The sequence below is a fragment of the Acomys minous genome (genome assembly GCF_964271855.1).
Source record: "Acomys minous genome assembly, chromosome: 5".
Classification (NCBI taxonomy): domain Eukaryota; kingdom Metazoa; phylum Chordata; class Mammalia; order Rodentia; family Muridae; genus Acomys; species Acomys minous.
Window position 1 is genome coordinate 72,967,550 of NC_140494.1, and position 16,906 is coordinate 72,984,455.

The 16,906-nt window shown below is 43.2% G+C and overlaps 1 protein-coding gene across 2 annotated transcripts in view; it reads right to left on the bottom strand.

The window, feature by feature from the left end:
- ARHGAP42 (Rho GTPase activating protein 42) overlaps window positions 1–16,906 on the bottom strand; it is a 234,145-nt gene that overhangs the window by 166,501 nt on the left and 50,738 nt on the right. For both annotated transcript variants that reach the window (XM_084783140.1, XM_084783139.1), the window contains exon 2: window positions 4,412–4,507. In XM_084783140.1, coding sequence (XP_084639266.1) covers window positions 4,412–4,507 — 96 coding nt within the window. The remainder of the gene's footprint in view (window positions 1–4,411; window positions 4,508–16,906) is intronic.

Genomic DNA, 16,906 nt, shown 5'->3' on the forward strand with positions numbered 1-16,906 from the left:
AAATGAGAGACCAAGACGGGAGAATCCTTAGAGACTACAGGTCAGCTGTCCGCACACGTGCGCGCACGCGCGCGCGCACACACACACACACACACACACACACACACACCTACACTCAAACATACAAACACATACATGCATCACATACACAAAAATATTGAAATGTATTTCAAATTATAGGCGCTAAGTAGAAGAATAAGTGAGAGTGCTTTCGTGTTCCACCTTTAGTGCGAAAGGACTAAATTCTACAGTAATATATGAAGACACACTGCCTTCATTATCCTGGGCTCTCAAGTGCCGCATTAACTTCATAAGACTACCCATCTAGTAGGTCGGCCCACAGTAATATCTTTAAACTTTCACATATTTAAACTGAGTCACTGTAAACAGAGTTTTCAATAGAATGAGAATGTTTCCACTAGTCTTAAAGATGTGTTTATAACCCCTATTGGAACACAGTCAACTCCAGCATGTGTGGGTTCCAGGAATACCTGTGCAAACGATACTGTTTTTGCCTTGGAAAATATTACTGCACAGCAATAGATCATAGCAAAATAATTGTGCACTTTTTCTAATCTACCCTATAAATATAGCATTTGAGAGAAGCGTTGACACCTCCCACCATCACCAATTTCAATTTTTAAAAATTTATTTATTTATGTAATTTATGCAGATGAGTGCTCCATTTGCATGTGTGATTGCATGACAGAAGAGAACATCAGATCCCATAATAGATGGTCGTGATCCACCATGTTGTTTTTGGGAATTGAACCCAGGTCCTTTGGAAGAGCAACCAGTGCCCTTAACCACGGAGCCATCTCTCCAGCCCCACCAATTTCAGTTTCTACCCTCCAGATGCCTAACTTAGTCTTAGTTCAAAGCTCCAAAATGGTACACAAAGCAAGCCACCCAGCAGCAGTTGGACGGTTAATGGATGGGCTCAGCAAGCTGCTTCCACTCATCCGGGGCTACATGCAGCAGGCAGGCCACTGTATGCAAGCAGAAGCACAGAGCTCACCTACCCTTAGTGTAAAGAAGCAATGGCCTCTAGCAGCAGCGTTAGCTAGGAGGGAATGGACACATAACAGAATGCTCTATGAGCACATGAGTACCCCTAAGAATAACCCACTGGGTCCTGGATGAGTAATTCCACTTTGTTTTGTTCCAAAGTAAGTCACACTAGCAAACAGCGGTTAAAAACAAAGTCCAAAGGGCACAGGTGGGTGTGGGCAGAAGTTGACAGCTCAGGAGCAGGAGTGATTTGCTGGCTGACTGCTGGCATCTTCTCTGAGCAGAGTCCGCAGAATAGCTTTCACAGGTTACTTTACACAGCTAGACTGCCTTGTAAAGCCAGCTCCTTTTCCTTGCTTAGGGTGTGGACTTCATCTCCCTCCACTGCAGACACATGAGCCTCATGCCTCCCACCCATCAGCCTGCGTCCTGCTTCCCTGTCCTCATCCTTACATACAGGAAGCCTGCACTGACATGACTTTACACATCACTTTGCACTCACACTGCTTTCTTATGAGAGATCTTTTCTGTTGTTAAATCATCAGGTTTTACAGTTATGTCATCAGTAAGTCTCAAAACTATTTTGGCTGAAGCTGTCTTGGCCATTAGTCAATGCTTGGACTAATCATAGCTTGCTCCTCCCCTCCCTCCCTCCCTCCCTCCCCCCCCCTCTCTCTAATTCCCCCCCCATCTCATTTTGTTGTTTTATTTTTAGATAGGGCATTTCTTGGAACAAACTGTGTAGATCAGACTGACTTCAAATCCACAGAGGTTCAGCAGCCTCTGCTTCCTTCCTTAGCTGGGGCTAAAGGCATGCACCACTACATACAGCTCCGTCTCCATTTTGTTCCTTTTTCGTTGAATTGGAGAAAGAAAGAAAGAAGAAACTTGAGCTGGATCCTCCGTGAGTCAGGGTTAGGACAGGACATGGTGTGCCTTCCCTGGCCGAACTGGAGCTGCTGAGGATGTGCAAGAGCATCCCACTGTCCACCCAGCAGCCTCACATGCTAGCCTGGCGTAGGCATCGCCCTCCGTTCTCAAAATATCCACATCAGCAGAGATTAGTCAAAGTATTCTATTGCCACGGGATTGATTATAAAGTCCTTACACTACATTTGGAGTCTGCATTAGGATATAAACTTTGGGTGGTTAGCATAAGTGAATTTGCTATATTTTTATATTAGTGCTTATTAGTGGTTATAGAAATAATCTCTGTTCATGAGAAACCATTTTATTCAGGACTGGGAATGTAGCTCAGTGGTAGAATTCAGTGAAAGTCCCTGGGTTCTATCGTCAGTAGCACAAACACACAAAGATAAAATAAAATAGTTTGTACCTAGTCCTGAAGTCTCGATGTAAAATTAGCAAGCAACATCTACCCCTCATTACCATCGCTTCCTCTCTAGGCTACTGTCTCATGCCACAAAACCCTTACAACATTAGAACGCAGTTAAATGCTGGCAACTCACAGTGAGCCTTCACCTACTGGGCAATCCACACCTTTCAGATCTAATCTACGAGCAAGCAGAACACAACAGTGCTCATGGAGTCATACTGGAAAGAGTCAAACAGATGAGAGATGGAGTTAGTTCACCACTACCCTGGGAAATTACCTAACGCCTGCTTGGAAGACTGCAGAGCGTATGCCTAAAACCCTGCCTTCTCCTCGGCACCCACATTCTTCAAGTGTGACTACAAGAGAAACCTCACATCAAAAGCTTACTGGGAAGTTGAAGACTATGCAGATAGCTGTGGCCTTGCATTCTTAGTACTCATGGATGAGAGGTCAGCCTGGAGCAGCCTCGATGTACTCCAGACATTGCTTTATGTATTTCCATAAATTCATGTGTATGAACCTGATGGCAGAAAGTCACCAAACCATTAAAAATGATGCCTGTACAAACTCAGAATTACTTGCATAATCCTTTGCCAACGGGGGAAAAAAACGCTAATTGCATGCTTCGTTCTAATAGAAATACAGAAAAATGAAACCTTCTTAAATCATCTCTCCAGAAGACTGTCTCTCATGAAATAAGCCTAAATCGAATGGCAAGATGTATATAAGGGGCCTGGCTTTTGTCTTAAAAGAACTATATAAAAATAATGCAATTACTTGAGTATTATTTTTGTAAATAATGATGCTGGTGTGTTATTGTTTTAGTAATATAGTCTAGGCTTTATCTGGCTGTGTTAGAAGCCATATAGATTTCTAACACAGATGTCAAGACATGTCAAGCAAGTGGAACACCATACACTAAGCCTATGGAAGGCCTGGCTTATGATCTCCAGTGTCAAACAATGTGACAAGCAAAATGATACTGCAGTTCCAGGTGATGATGGTACCTGACCATTCGTGCTCATCTCCCCCGTTCATCTCGAGGATGAAAGAGGAAGGGAACACGTTACCTGCTGTTCCCATAGCAAGCAGGTCTCTCCTCACTTCCTACAGACTCCCCAACAGACATAAGTGAGCCACTTTCCAACCCAGATTGAGGTGAGAAGAGGCATCTATGACCCCAGATACCAGCCATACTCACGATCCCCCTCCGAAAGCCTCACATGCCTAAACATACAGCTAGCTAAGTAAGCACTGCCTTGTCTAGCATGCATAAAGCCCTGAGTCTCATCCTAACACCATATAAACCAGGAGTTTAAATTCGCCTTGTCTACCTAGTAAGTTGAAGGAAATCAATACACAAGACCTAGTTTTGAAATTTTTCCAAAAAAAAAAATGTGCTTTCTGCCTAAGACTTGTTGAACCACAGTCTGTTAGAGCACTAGTTCAACACATCATGACTAAACATGTTTTGTCTTCTTTCTAAACAAATGGTTAGCAAAGAATTTAGTATTAACTTAAGAAAAAAAAAATATAAATAGCTCTTAAAACCTCTGCGGACACACTGAGTGCATGCCCAGTCGGTGCCTGAAGGCAGTGACAAACGAAAACTGCTATCTGTATTTTCTCAAAGAGCTGACCTGAGTTGGAATGATCAAGTAAATTCCCTATGAAAAAAAAATACAGTCGCCTGGAGAGATGGCTCAGAGGTTAAGAGCAATGACTAATCTTCTGGACGTCCTGAGTTCAATTCCCAGCAACCACGTGGTGGCTCCCAGCCATCTATAATGTGATCTGATGTCCTCTTCTGGCCTGCAGGTGTACATATATACATAATAATAAATAAATAAATCTTGTAAAAAAAAAAAGAAAGAAGAAAAAGAAAAAAACACAGTCAATTTAGAAACAATTTGTACTATATTTTCACAGAAAGTCAAAATCGCACCTTCAGTTTTCTTTAAGTCAGGGGCTATTCCACATACTTATTATTCAGGTCTGTGTGGGGATCTGTGTGGTTTCAATGAGACACCAGCCTGCAGTCGACTTGTGGCCTACAGTACTCACCAATACTGATTTCATCATCAGTTTCTGCATCTCCAATACATTCAAACTGGAAGTCTTGCAGAGACTGGGAAAACTTCTGTACAGCCATGGACAGATCTGCGGTGAAAAAGAGAACCATCATCAGGCCAGGTGCCACGGAAATTCAAAGGAAAGGCCGTTTTAAAATGCGAGCTTGGCAAATCGAAGCAAAACTTAATAGCTAAACAACCACGTGCTTTAAAGTCTGGAACTGGCCTGGCTGCAGAGGCTCTTACACTTCCGGAGAGCAGTGAGCCCAGTAGACTGTGTGGACGCCTTTCTGGGCGACTGGCCGCTCACGCATCATAAATGGGGCATGTATTTGAAAGTAGACAGAAAGTGTGAGAGTGGCGGCTTGTGTGGGTGGGGAGAAGCGGAATGGCGGATAGGAAGAGCTCCACGGACTGTGAGAAAGGTAGGAGTGTGTTTTCCACAGCAGAGTACCGGCTAGGCTGCAGAAGGTGAAAGATGCAAAAGGCCATCTGCAGATAACTTATGATTTATTGGAGACCCGTGTAAACGTACTCTCAGGCAGACTTCAATCCAAACAAGGGTCAGAGTCTAAAGTCAGAAAAGGAGTTATCCTTTATTTCTGTGGTGAGAATAAAGTACTTTCCATGGCCCACCCCCGAAAAGTAAATCCTTTGGGAAGCAGCAACCTTGGACTCCGAGGGACAGGATGATTAAACATTTCTATCCTGAGCTAAGCTGCCTAGACTGAAAGCCAAGCCCCTGGAGGCCACTGGCTTGCTATGTAACCTGGTGCTTCTTGCTGAACTGCTCTGGGCCTTGGGTTCTGGCTATTATAAACAAAAATGGAGTAACAACCACTTATTTTCAGAATTAAATGAATTAATATCTGCAAAGGAATTTTTGGGGGGTGAGGGAGTGTTTGGGTTTCTCTGTGTAGCCTTGGCTGTCCTAGACTTGCTCTGTAGACCGGGCTAGCCTCAAACTCATAGAGATCCACCAGCAAGAGACCTTCTGAGCCTACCACAGTTACAGATAAGCTGCTTGTACACTTACGTCACATGGAACTTTGGGTATAGTGTTCCGTTTCTCCCTAAACTCCTTCTTAGCTCTATGGACCCCTGAACTGCAAACTGAAAGCTGTGCGGTCCTTTCACAGGTTGCAGCGAGTGACAGAATAGTTCTTATCCTACAAACAAGAAAGCACCTGCTTATCCTGGCACTGCAAACCCGGGCTCTGCAAGAAGGTTGGCTGATGTTTGCAGTGTAGGTCACTTCTGCGACTGTGCCAGGCAGTCAGTTAGAGGCAAGCAGGCTTGGGCTCTTTGTGAATGGCCCGGCCCCATAGTCAGCTGCTTGTAAAAGCAGGGGCTGAAAAGGGGGATTCTTGCCACACTCCTAACCATAAGTGAAGACATGACACACAAGATGGTATAAAGGTCCTAAGGGCACTTTTCCTAACTGGAGGATTTTGGATAAAGAACAAAACTACCACTGGGCCCTGCTGGAAAAGCTAAGCCAAATGAGCCTGTCAATCACCTGGCTAGGAATGTACCTCTTGCCCCAGAACATCTGTACCAGAAGCTTTAAGAGCTCATATAAAACCTACACTTAGGTCCATGTGTAGGCTCTGAATTCAATTGACAGACATCACAGGAGCCAGGGAGCAAAGGAATCTATAGTGAAATTTCAATGGCATCTGTACCTCAGTGTCCTCATCTGCTAGACTACGGTCCACCTATCGGGTTTCTGTGAGGAATAAGCAGGATAAACAATGCATCGAAAAGTCTCCTGGCACCTGGAGAGCACCGACAACACACTGAGTGTTTCCAAGGCAAGCATCTCAGAAAAGGAGAAAGGAGATATTCAGTACTCAGAGTGGCATAGCACAGCACAGTCCTTGGAGAGTGCTCAAAAAGTCTCAAGAAGACTTTGATAGCAGTTTCAAGTTTCCCCTTTGAGGTAATAAGCAATCTAGATGCAGTAGGTATTACTCTATGTCTCTATGTAACAGGTGAGTGTCTGTTGCAACACTGGATTCACTGTGACCCTTACCCTGACCCTCAACCAGCCTTTCACAGTACTGTTGGAAGCTAACAGCCAGGATTGCACATGAGAATCCAGACTTTAAGCAGGTTGTAGGACAAGCTTAAGATGAAAGGGGAGAGTTTAGAATAGGATGCCGTCAGCGGCCAGTGTGTCTGTGTCTTGGATCTCACTTCTAGTTAGTCTTACCTTGAAACTGCCAAGGTTATGGTGAATGACCAAATGACAGTGTCATCAAGGCAATGGGCTTGAGTTAGCAGGTAGCAATACAAAATGGGGAATGTATCCTAAACTTGGTTCCATCTCCTACTAGGTGTGCTTTTCTGAACTGGAAAACCCAACACCTTTCATTAATTTGAAAATAACACAAGCTGGGGGTGTAGCTTAACCATGAGATTTAGCATGTTCAAGGTCCCGAGTTTAATCCCAACACTAAAAACGAACATGTAGGATAGGATCAGAGACACACACAGCTCAGAGTTGTCTGGAAGGAGTCCCTAAATGAAAGTAGAGCTTCAAACCTCTTAAAGAAAGATGACTCACATCCTAAGATTAGCTTGGCTTAAAACTAAAGGGCTAGCACTGTGGCCCTGGTTGTAGAGTGTTTGTGTAGCATCCACAAAACCCTGCTTCTCATCCTCAGCAACCCATAAGCCAGATGTGGTGGTAGCCACCTGTAATCCCAGCTCCCAGGATGTACACTCGGGAGGATCAAAAGGTGAAGGATATGGCTGGCTATGCACAAAATTTAAGGCAAGCGTGGGCTACATGAGATCGTATCTCAAAAAAAAATTAATTTAAACTGTATTGTTAAATTTTAAATCATCACAAACAACAGAAAAATCAATTCTTCTGTTAAATATGAAAAGCAAGATTAAGAGTAAAAGCCATGGGCTGAAGAGATGGCTCAGCAGTCAAGAGCACTGTTGCTTGTACAGAGGATTCGGATTTACTTCAGAACCAACTTGGTGGCTTGAAAATTACCCTCTGTAGCTCCAGTCCCAGTGGATTTGATGTGTTTTTTTTGTCCTCCATTTGCACTAGGCACACACATGGTGCACATCTATACATTCAGGTAGCACATTCTCATAAAACTAAAGAAGTAAATATTTCATTTAAAAAGAGAGAGTGTGAACTGTGCCATGCAGTGGATGTAGCCCAGACACAGAGATCTAAAGAAAGCCATGAAAGTTCATCTGAGCTGGGGCCAGGGCAGTTACCCTGACTGGTAAAGGAGCAGAGATAGCACGCATGTACCAGCGAGTGACGTCACCCACAGTGGACATGCCTTCAGTGCCACACACACACTGCTTCCTTCCCACGTGACTGCCCAAGAGACAAGTGAGGATTGTCTTTCCCTGTGTTCATCTTGGAAGGCCTGGCTTTGGGCTTTAATCAGCAATAATAACCTGTGCCACCCACAAAGAGATAACACTAATGACACACTGAAACTTCATTTCATAAGAGGAGTTTAAAGCACCAAGCAAATGTTTAATTAAAGCTTCTCTTTCACAAAGACGTAAGAGGCAAGGTCTACCTGCATCTCAGAAGCACCAATGGATTTACTATAATGTGGTAGCCATAGAGGTGAGATATGTTGCTATGGGAACACATACAAACTGTCAGTCCACTGTTATAAACCATGTTTCCTAAGTGCAACTTCTCCAGGATTAGGTTTAAACAGAACTCCAAGGGGCCATATAATCAGACTTATATCGTTGCTTTCACTATACTGTGAAGAGGGCAGATAGTATGCGGCAGTGGGAGCACAAACACAGAAACAAAGCAAGGCCTGGTGTTGCACACCTTTCAACCTAACAACCCTAGCACTTGAGAGGCGGTAACTCCAGGAGGATCAGGAGTTCAAGATCAGCCTCAGCCATGTAGCAAGTTTCGGTCTAATGGAATACATTAGACTCTGTCTCAAAAAAAAAAAACAAGCAAGAAGAATCAACACTGGGCAGGTGTACTGATACCTTGCTACAAAGAACACAGAGCAATGAAGGCTGCAAGGCTATAATTAACTGCATCAGAGGTGATTAATAAATTTTCCTAAAAAGGTTAACACCATCAACTATACAAATCATACTTAGCAGCTGGTACTTTTCAAAGCACTTAGCACAAATCAACCCTGTAATCATCACAGAAGCCATTAAGAATCAGATAGCAATATTTTCATTTTGCAGATGAAAAACCTGAGTTACAGAAAAGGTGTGCATGGGCTACCTTGGTGGCACGGTGGGTTAAGGAGCCCACACATAGGAGAAGAGAGCCAATATCTGAAAATTGTCCTCTAATCTCTGTACGTGTGCTGTGCATGCAGCTCTTCTTCAATAAATAAATAGAAGATAGATAGATAGATAGATAGATAGATAGATAGACAGATGATAGATGATAGATGACAGATACATAATAGATAGATAGATAAATAGATAATAGATGACAAATGACAGACCAATAGATACATAGATGATAAAAGAAAAAGAGAAAAGAAAAGATGCAGTTGTTCCCCAAGGGCACATAAGCTAACATCAGAGTTTAACCAAAATTGCAGCCAGGGAGCCATGTCAGCATTCCTAGCATCCTCCACACTGTCTGCAGTCTTTGGATAGTGGTGGCAAATAATAAGGGACAGTTAATCCCGCTGTAGGCATCATAGGCATCAGTAAAGACAGGAGTTTGGGAAGTGCAGCCAGGTGCCAGCCAGCAAGGCCAACAAGTTCCTGTGTCCAGAACCTTCTAAAGGGTAGCTTCTACAGATAAACCTAATCATACTGTCAAAACTCACAGGCAGCAGAAATATTTCACCATCTTAAATGCACCACTTTCTGTCTTGAAGTTATGCTATCTCACCCACTTAGAACGTACACTTAGGGGCTAGAGAGATGTCTCAATGGTTAAGACCACCAGCTGTTCTTCCAGAGGACCAGGGTTCAATTCCCAGAATTGGCATGGCCGCCCACAACTGTCTGTAATTCTGGTCCATGGGATCTGACACTCTCACACAGACATACATGTAGGAAAAACATCAATGCATATAAAATAAAAATAATTTAAAACAAAACATATGCTTAATTCATACTCTGGAATCAGAACAGTCCCTTCTTTGAGATTTCTCCCTCCCTTCAAAAAGTCTCCCCAGCCTCTTCCTGCTCAGCATTTCACCTCTCTATTTTACCTTCCATTTTACGAGTGTGCAAACCTAACTTATCCAGCACATTTTAAGTGGTGTAATAAAGTTAAGAAATGCCATCACCCATGAGTTTACCCGGTACCCATCACAACACCTTGCCGTTAGAAGAGTTTAATTGTTAACAGGCGGTGGTGGCGCATGCCTTAATCCCAGCACTTGGGAGGTAGAGGCAGGTTGATCTCTGTGTGTTCAAGGACAGCCTGCTCTATAACTCGAGTTCAGGACAGCCAAGGCTACACAGAGAAACCCTGTCTAGGAAAAAAAAAAAGTTTAATTGGAACTCACAGAGACTTAACTCCTGCCCTCCTTTTCTGCTTTTACAACTCCCTACTTCCTGCTGTCGGGCTTTGAATGAGAAATGCCCCCTGGGGGCTCAGTGAGAATATGAAAACTTTAGATAGTGCAGCCCTGCTGGGGGAAGAGTGGGGAGAGGGAAGAGAGAGAAACAGAGAAGAAGAAAGAGAGGAGTTTTCATAGTGGAAAGACTCCACTGTAGATAAATTGCGGAAATGCTCATGGTTGCGGAACAGGAGCCTTAATTTAATAAAAGCTGCACGGCACATTTCAGAACAGAGCACATCAGGCATCCATGGCAGAGAGATGTTTTTAGTGTTCTCTCTGGAATCACACGTGTCAGCTTGCTCTGTGCAGGAAAGTCATGAGAAAAGCATGCTGGGTGTGGCTCGAGCTGAGGAAAACACAACGGGGACTTGTGGCTTCTATGGCTTTCCCTTAAACAAAGTCTGCGCACGCTTACTGTGCAACTTTCTATTTTATGTACAGGTCAGAAAATAATGGTTGTTGGGAAATTTAAAGAAATCTTCCTACAGATACACAAGAACAGAGCTCAGGGATTGTTATTACTCGCTCAGGAAACGTGGGCTGCGCTGAAGTAAAACAGAGTCATGTAGGCTTCGAACTTTTTCAAATCTACTTTATTTGGGGTTCTTTAATACTTATACCTCCCTTCCAACCCACCTATCATAGATAGGAGAGAAAGGAGGTTAATGGGAACAGAAGAAATAGACCTTCTTAGACTCAGTTCCTAGGAGCAATTCCCCTGGCATAGTTGGCAGGACCCCAGCGAATCCCTTACACAGAAAACCAGCAATTCAGCAAAGGTGAGCGCAACCACAGTAGCCCGAACCTGGAGCAGCAGCCAGAAACTCAAAGCATTCTCTGGAGTGGTTCTCTAAATATATATATATATATATATATATATATATATATATATATATATATATATATATATATACACACACACATACACACACACATACATACATATATATATATATATATATATATATATATATATATATATATATATAGAGAGAGAGAGAGAGAGAGAGAGAGAGAGAGAGAGAGAGGTTCTCTAAAACACACACACACACACACACACACACACACACACACACACATATTCTCAGAGTCGGTATAGGATGTTTTTCAGCTGGCAAAGACCAAGCCCACAAAAGGGACAGTTCCTCTTCTAGTGGATAAACATCACGTGTTCTCTCACAAGTCCATTTCCCATCCCTCAGTTGGTATCAAGACAAAACCATGATTACACCCACTACAGACCATGGAAAGTCTCTCCTGCAGGCCTTGAGAGATGCCTCAACATCCCACCACATCTCAGTGGGCAAGCCCGTAGGAGACACAGCACAGCAGATGGAACTAGCAGAGGCTGGATTGCCCTGACATGGCTCACTGTACCCAGGAGGTACAGAGAAGCACTGGTTGCCCAAGGCCACCAAACCAATCTGCTATGTGCTGGGGTGGAGCAACTGGACTTTCCAGCACTCAAAGAGGGAGAAACTCATTGACCCAGTTCAAGTGACCTCATTCATTTTGTGATGGACAGTCTGAATCCTCATCTCTGCATGCATCTGACGTAGCATGTACGCACTCCTCTCAAAGGCAACTCCTGTCAAAGCATCTGTGTCTGGCACAAACAGAGGTTATGTTATGTAAAGGTGACAGAGTTTGAAAGTAGTCCTAGAGTTATTTTTTTTTCTTTTTCTTTTTTTTTTTTTTGGTGCCATAGATTGAGACAGACAAGCACGATGTCAGTCTGGGGACTGACTGGAGTTCTGTGTTTGTGAGCAAGAACTTATCTTCACTGAATCCATGTAAAACAAAGAAAAAAGACACTAACTCCATTGCAAGACTTCTGTGGAAATTACATGAAATTCCCTAAGCACGGTATCTAGTTCAGAGCAAATACTGACTCACAACAAACAATAACTATTAAATCCCTGCTTATTATGATAGGAAATAGAGAATATGAAATATTTTCATTGTAAGCATAGCACATTTAATCTGGTATTCAATTACTGTCTTCAGGAGAGCTTCAGTATAAATAAATAGTGGAACTGGCTGCTCATGAAGACCAAACAGTCTGTAATCCCAGTCTAAAAATAACAACAACAAAACACAGTACTTGCCCAGATTTTATCTACACTGTCTATAGAGCCATAAATTCCATAAAAATGAAAAATGAAAACCCACAACGATTTCACTATTACTAAAAAACCCAAGTTAAAAATGGATAGCTCAAAAGACAAATAAACCACCCAGGTTCCTACCCTGGGGAAAATACTTAAAAGAGTGAAAGGCAGCGGAAGAGGGCACTTCTCCTACGTTCTCTTCCTGCTTTCACAACTGTTCTTTTTCTCTCTATTTGAGACAGGTCAAGAGGACCTTGAACTCATGAGCACAGGGACGGAAGGCGTGTAGAACCACACCAGGCATGAGGTGCTGCATGTGGAACGCAGGACTTCCCACCTGCGTGACAAGCACTCTCACAATGTTCCACGCTTGCAGCCATTTTTTCACTGACACCTTTAACATATCTTATCTACCCAAGATCAAGAATTCGGAAGAGATGGTGTGTCACCTTTATTCAGTCACTTACCGGCCTACTGCCAACTCTTACGATCTATTTCCTTTGTTCATCCAGCACTTCCGGCATCATACACTTTCAAAGATAGTTGCTGCTGAAGCATTATTTGGCTACTTTAATTTCCCTGCAACGCCCTATACTAAGCTGTTATTCTCTGGGCTGTTGAAGTGTATCATTTTTCTTCTAGAGTTGTGTTGTTTTTATTTCAGACAGTGGCTCATTTGTATTCCAGACTTCTTCCCCTCCCCCCAACCCCCTTTATTTAAAATAGATCCCAGCCATGAGATGGAACCCAAACCCAGTGCTACTTGGGTGGCCAGGAACCTGGGACTAGATAGAAAAACCAAATACTACTGTTCTGCTGAAAACAAAACAAAACACAGCAATAAAACGTTTCCTAATGAACAAGTGCCTTGTTCAGCAATTATCAGAAAAGCTTCTTCCTACAGCAGATGGCAACAAATACAGAGACCCGATGATGCCAGGCAATGTGCAGAGTGCGAGAGACCTTGGAACGCTCAGTCTCAAATGGAGTATCTCCATCAAATCCCTCCACTTAGGGCTCAGGGACCGCTGCAGAAAGGAGGTAGAAAGACTATAAGAGCCAGAGTAGACAGAGGACAGAGCAGAATCAGGATTTTCTAGACACAACAGGCCTGGCATACACATGAACTCACAGACCCTGGGGCAGTATACACAGGGTCTGCACCAGACGGGGTCTCAAAGCTGGGAAGAAAAGTGGACATGTATCCAATCCCTAACTCAGAAGCATTCTTCAATGGACTGAGATTCCCCCTTTTTTTTTAAATTTTCTTTTGGATTTTTTTGGTGGAGTGGGGGGCGTTGGAGACAGGGTTTCCCTGTGTACTCCTGATTGTCCTAGGGCTCACTCTGTAGACCAGGCTGGCCTGGAACTCAGAGATCTGCCTGCTGGAACTAAAGGCACGAGACACCAAGCCAGATGCAATCTCCAGTTGATACCATTGCAAATGAAAATGTATTTTTCTCTAAGGGAGTTTCACTGGGGGAACAAACCACTCTTATGGTTATGAGCAACAGTAGACGCCAACACAGAAGAACTCAACAGCATCTTTGGAAGAACCTGTCTCATAATGTTAATTCATGGTTGCTCTTTGTTTTTTGTTTTGCTTTGTTTTGTTTTGTTTTGTTTTCTAAATTACAGGTTCTCTGCTTATACATTATGCCTTCCATCTGGGGTTCATGAGTGTGCAAACTTGTGTGGCTCTGGATGTGTCTCTTGTTTCTTTGGCTGTTTTTCTAGTTTAATTGTTTTATCATATTCAAATTTGTTTCTTTTTATCATTTTTATTTTATTATTCTTAGATGCCTACTTGTTTTCTAAGGACATACAGAAAAAATTTAATTGTTTTGAAAAATAGATTATTTTACACAGTATATTCTGATTATTATTGCCCTGAAACTCTTCCCAGGTTCTCCCCATTCCTCCTCCTCCCCAATCCACACCCTTCTTTCTTTCTCCTTAGAAAACAATAGGCTACCAAGCTAGTTCCTGCAGAAAGCTCTAGTGAGAAGAATGGAGTTTCAACTTGCATTGGAAGGGCTTTCTCCTCTTGTGTGGGGCCATGTTCACCTGCCTTGCACCAGATGGGAACTCCAGGGGCAGGGGTTGCATTACTGTGATGCTAGCTAGCAGTGAGGGTTACATTAGCTACCTGTTTGGTTGTCATCACCTTTGAGCATCTGCTGAGGCCTCTTAGGTGATTTTTCATTCTGTAATTACGTGCATTGATATCTATAGGCCCTCAGCTCCCAAGGCGACAGCCCACCCAAAGAACGAAGAACCTCCCTTCACAGGACTTGGCCAACCACTAAGCAGAGCAGACCTCAGGGTTCAGGATAGTTATGCAGACAAAGGAAACTGAGGCCTTCCTAGACCTAGAAAAGAACACAGAGAGAAGGCGGCAGTGAGTGCGTGCATACAAACTCACCACCAGCTACAAACGGTGCCGTGAGAAATAAAGGAGAACCAGAGTCCCAGCAAACACACATTGAGTGACATGGATAAGATCTTCTATATAGCTGGAGAGAGAGAGAGAGAGAGAGAGAGAGAGAGGGAGGGAGGGAGGGAGGGAGGGAGGGAGGGAGGGAGGGAGGGAGGGATTGTGGTTTTTGACAGGACAGGAGGCAGATAGATATTTTACCTACTAACTTGAAATCTCAGTATTCCTGTAGAGGAGAGCTGTCCTGAACAGTGATGGCGCAAGGGGTAAAGGCAGCTGTGACCAACCTGACTGCATATACTGTGTGCTTGGGACCCATGTGGTGGAAGGAGAGGACTGATTTCTGCATGTATGCAGGCCCTTGACCCAACAGAAACACACACACACACACTCACACACTCACACACATACCCACACATACGTAGCTATAGAGGCACACAAAGACATACACACATAAATAAACAAACAAACTATGGCTGGAGAAATGGCTCAGTACTGGAGAGAGTGGAAGCTGCAATTTATTCATTTATTTTACAAATAATGAGTAAATAATGAATAAAAGAAAGAAGACCTGCATTTGGTTCCCACAGCCTCCAACTCCAGAGGCTCCAACGCCCTCTTCTGGCCTCCATAGGCATTGCATGTCTGAGGTACACAGACACATGTGGGAAAACATCCGTACACATAAAGTAAAAATAAATAAATAAATAAATAAATAAAACCTCAAAAAATGTTCAAAGATATTAAGCCATCTCATCGACATCAATTATAATAAAAAAAAAACGCTTTCTGATTCCTTTCAGCACCTCACAATCACAAACAGGTCTCTTGATAAAAAAAAAAAATACCCTGAGTGCTTTTAACCATAGCACTCAAGAAAAAGGCAGCGCATCTGTGAATTAAGGCCATCCTGGTCTACAGACAGGCTTACAGGGAGACACCTGTCTCAGCAAAATAAAAAAGCGAACATTTAATGAGTTGAGGACTCGGGCCATCTGTCCTTGGCCGCAGTGAAGTCTGCTCTGAGATTATGACGCAGGATCACATAACAAATTAATGTCCACAGAGCTGGCGCTGCCACCATTGGCTTCTGACCTTCTGTCCAGTGGTTAACCTCAAGGTCATATATCTCATCCTATGAAGAGCATGGTAGTGTGTGTGTGTGTGTGTGAGAGAGAGAGAGAGAGAGAGACAGACAGACAGACAGACAGACAGAGACAGAGAGACAGAGAGAAAGAAAGATGCCCTTTGTATGATATAGTCAAGTGTTCTACTGAACTACAGCCCCAATCTCTAAATTGAAAATCTTAAGTTCCCCTTTAGAATTGTTCATAACTCAGGATCAAAGAGGCACAAAAAGTTTGGTCAGTAGGCGAGAACGATCAGAAAATAAGTCTTTCTTGTTAAGTTAATGAGTTTTTATTTAATTGTTGTGGTTTAAATATAAGTACAGATTTTACCGATCTTTTTTTTATGTTTTAGGTTTTTTGTGTGTGTGCATGTGTCTGTGTGTGTGTGTTTAGGGAAGGGAGCATGAGTCTATGCAAATTCACTTGCCATGGTACATATGTGTAAGTCAGAGGACAGCTTGCCAGAGGAAGGTGGCTGACGTCGTTCACTATATGGGCGCAGATATAGAATGCAGGTCTTCAGGCTTGGCAGCAAGCACCTTAACCCAGTGAGATGCCTTGCTAATCTTTCTGATAGCTTTAATGGGTTGTAAAATGGCCTGAGGATGTAGCTCCCTGGTGGGTCAGCTTTCTAGTTGGCACAAAACTCTGGTTCTACTGGACTTGGTGACACACACCTTTAATCCTATCACTCTAGGCAGAGGCAGGCAGATCTCTGGGAGTTCCAAGCCATCCATCCATGTCTGCATAGCAAGCCCCAGGTCATCCAAAGCTACATGGTTCGACCCTGTCTCAAAACAAAAGCGCACATACAAAAATCCTGGTTTGTACCCCTCCCCCCGAACTTAGAATAAAAGGGGGAGGAGCAGGTGAGAGGCAAGGAGAGAGATGGGTGTGAGAAACAAAACAAAGCAAAAGAATGTATTTGAGCTATTCAAAAGATCAGCAGGTCAAAGCACCGAGTGCTAAGCCTGACAGCTTGTGTTAAACTCTGAGACCTGTGGTAGAAATAAAGGATAGCTACTGAAAGGTGTCCCCTGACCTGCACAGACCCACACAGTGGCGTGTGTGCACTCACCACCACCACCACCACAAAAATAAGTCAATGAAGAACAACAGAAACTAAATTTAAAAAGACGTGGAAAGAGATTAAAATAGTAAAGAAATCTTTAAAAATGTAGATACAGGGAAACTTTCTGGGAAATTTGGCACAGTTAAAGACTTTACACTTAATACATGTTTTAATGA